General features: G+C 46.8%; 1 protein-coding gene across 1 annotated transcript in view; it reads left to right on the plus strand.

Moving 5' to 3' along the window:
* Positions 1-2,137: 2,137 nt before the first annotated feature.
* The window catches only part of LOC135826769 (hemicentin-2-like), an 11,611-nt gene continuing 10,421 nt past the window's right edge, over positions 2,138-3,327 (plus strand). The window contains exon 1 of the mRNA XM_065339375.1: positions 2,138-2,142. Within this exon, the coding sequence (XP_065195447.1) occupies positions 2,138-2,142 (5 nt within the window). The remainder of the gene's footprint in view (positions 2,143-3,327) is intronic.

Here is a 3,327-nt window from a genome sequence, read left to right on the forward strand (position 1 = left end):
CAGCAGCATCATACTTCCATTGAGCTTTTTTTCTTTTTCGAAACGACCCTCTCTTTTCAATTCGAACGAAGGTCAACATACGATTACGGCAGGCATCCATGCACTGATCTTCACTGTATACATGTGCATGTATACTGTACTGTAGTCTGTACAGTCAACTAGTCGTGGTCCACTTGGCTTCCATAGGTGCAACTTGGCTTACGGTAAGTGTCACTACAAGTGCATAGTAGCCCCCCCCCCCCCGGAGTGCGTGTGAACAGGAACTGTGAACTGGTAAAAGAATTATTCGACACCTTCGTTCGTTTCAATGGAGAAGGTTCATTTGGAAAATTGAGGCCTTCGTTTCACCCCTAGCCCCAGGAGCGAAATTTTAACTCCTTGGCTGCCTGTTTGAGCCATCCTTGTGGAAGGGTTGATTTATGCATGCCCGCATATAGACCTTATTCGATAAACGTCACGGTCAGGTGAACTGGGGACCAGGGAGCGGCAAGAGACCTGCACTCAGTGCACAGAGGACTCGTCGTGGGAACATAGGAACAGAAAATACCGGTATTTTACTACTCCCTTGTACGAACTGGGCCTTTCTTGCCACGTTTCACGTACGCGTGCCCCAGCTTACGACAAATCCCTGGAGGCGAGTCCAAAAATCACGTATGTATCTACATATACAATGTAACCGTAACTCTACCAATGTTGCGGATGATGACCCCCCCCCCGGCATACAGAAAGTTGCTATGTCCTGGCCCTCATACAGCATTGCGGAGGCACTGAATCACTTCTGCAAAAAGGACTAGCCGAAAGTGGCACAACAAATTTCTATTCCCAGAAAAGCGGTGTTCCAGCCGAGTTTATCTTCTAATTAAATGGTTTTCTCGGTTGGGATTTCATACCTGACAACCATCCCGACATCGAGGGCGGTAATAGGCACCCAAAAGAGCATTAGTTCCATGCCTCACCGCGAGGTATATTTGTATACATTTTCATGCCTAGGTATGTCATTCCATCTCAGGTTTGCAAAGGTTGGCAGGTATGGGATTTGTAGAGTGACCAGTTCTGACTATTGCCACCTGCTGCGCAGAAGTGTCATTCCTACATCCTGGCTGCAAACATACCTCCCCCCCCCCCCACACACACACCACCACCAACAATGTTGGATCCTATTTACAGGACCTCACTCTATATGAAAGTGTAGCAGAGGCACTGCCAAAGTATAAAAACAACATTTGAAATGCAAGCTCCATTGTGCATGCATGGAGGGCATGGGGAAGAGACTGAGAGGGTAAAAGTGAAGGAAATTTGTTCCGAAATCAAGAGAATCCGAGGAACCCTTGCTGCATTCTTCAGTTCGATAACGTCAGTGGGTGCATCTCAGATGTGTTGTGTGCCCAGACATACACGTAGCACTAACCTGAGCATGAGAGCTGCTTGTCATCATCGTGGTCAGGAAAACGAAAGGACGAACGAAGAAGATTGCTGACCATAACGAACAACAGTGCATATCCAGACGACAGACGGCTTGCCAGAATCAGTCTGGTGCATCTTCAGGAATCTTCTTTCCTAATCGCATTCAGCAGTCAGCTTCGAGGTCAAGAGCGCGATGATATTTTCAGAAGGAATAATTTTCAATTTTTTTTAAATTTTGGAGAAGAAGCTTCCTTTCTAAAAAAAAGCGTTCCTTGCTTTCAAGCAAGGTACTAGGTGCCTTGCGGGACATGTCGTCGACAGCACAGTGTTGGCAGATCCACGTTTGTAGGCTGCAGACCCGGCAGACGTTTTGATCAGCCCGGCCTGGTGGTGAGATTTTGGACCCGGGAGTACTAAAAACTGCTCGCATCCCAGGGTGCTCAGTTTCGCTCTATCCGATCGAGTAAGGCTTCCAGAAAGGCCCTCAGGTGCGCGGCCTGCGGTGCCATAATATACCTCACGTACCGGCAACTTGTATTTCCGTATTGATTTGTTCACATGGTGGTGTACTTCATCGCACTTGTACGGTAGTTTAAGGAAGGCAGAGCGGGGATTACCGCGTCGTCTACGCCGAGGTTTCCTGGCAGCTTCCCTTGCTTCCGATATGATACTGTCTGGGTAGATATTTATGCGCAGTTGTTTGTGTATTTTTTGTTCGCTCTCGGCTTGCATCATGGGGTTAGACGATAGTCGCTGTGCCCTTAGGAATTGAGATTGAGCGACGGCTGACTTGATGTGGTGAGGAACTGCCGATGAATAATCCACCAGTAGGCCACTACTGCATGCCTTCTGGGACAACTTGAATGACAGCTCTCCGGTTTGCCCAACCGCGATCGTTACGTCCATGTAGTCTATGCAGCCACTGTCACAACTTAATTCATGCGTGAATTTGATACGTTCGTGGCTGGCGTTGAATCTTTCTATGAGCTTACTACGAAAATGTGTTCGAACGTTGCAGTGTAAATAGAAGGGAGCGAGTCCGCTCCATCTGAAATTCTGTATGAAACTGCAGGAGGCCTCACCGCTTCTAATTATTATTTACATTATTAAATTTGAAACTCGGATGTTGAGCCATAAATAAATGTAGAAGAGAAAAGGACATAGGGATAGAAAAGGACATAGGGATATATGTCCTTTTCTCTTCTACATTATTAAATTTGCTGTAATCAATTCCGGAAATTCCCGGCTTGCGGACACAGGGGTAGCAGTGCTTGGACGTTGGTCTCCAGTCGTGTCGTTGGCGGGACACTTTGATTTAATGATGATCGCTCATATCTTCATGGGTGGACACTGCTACGGTCTTCACTGTGCTAGGCGTCAGCCTTTGGGTAATCCTGAAATAAAGATTAGTATTTTTCAACGCATTTGCAATGAACCGACTCTTCACAATTACAATCCATAGCACCATGCCAAAGAACATTATAATCGTAGCAGTCTAAGGGGCCGTCCGTAAATATCGATGTTTTTTTAGAGACGTTATTGGTGCGTCTGGGGGGGGGAGGGGGTTTGTAGCCATGTGCGGCTTTTCGAGCATCAGAAAAATATCGATGTAAATATCTGAAGTTTCGCCGATCCCTGCACGCGGACGTCTAAATGGCTATACAAGAAATGTGAAACCAGCTTCCGTTCGCGGAGCTAAAACTCGCGACACAAGAACAAAATCAAAAATTGGAAGCTTTACGCCCATGGCGAATTTCAAGAGCAAAAGAATGAGCTATTGATTGTGGAAATCGGCCGAACGATGCCTGCAGGAGACCTTTTTCAAGACGTAGAGGCAGTGCGAACAAACACGGACGAACTCCAGTCTTCATTGTCTGAACAAGGATTTGAAAAAATTCAAGCCCGAGCGTAGCCGCTTTGGCT

Source organism: Sycon ciliatum, chromosome 10 (assembly GCF_964019385.1).
Source record: "Sycon ciliatum chromosome 10, ocSycCili1.1, whole genome shotgun sequence".
In the NCBI taxonomy this organism is placed as follows: Eukaryota; Metazoa; Porifera; class Calcarea; order Leucosolenida; family Sycettidae; genus Sycon; species Sycon ciliatum.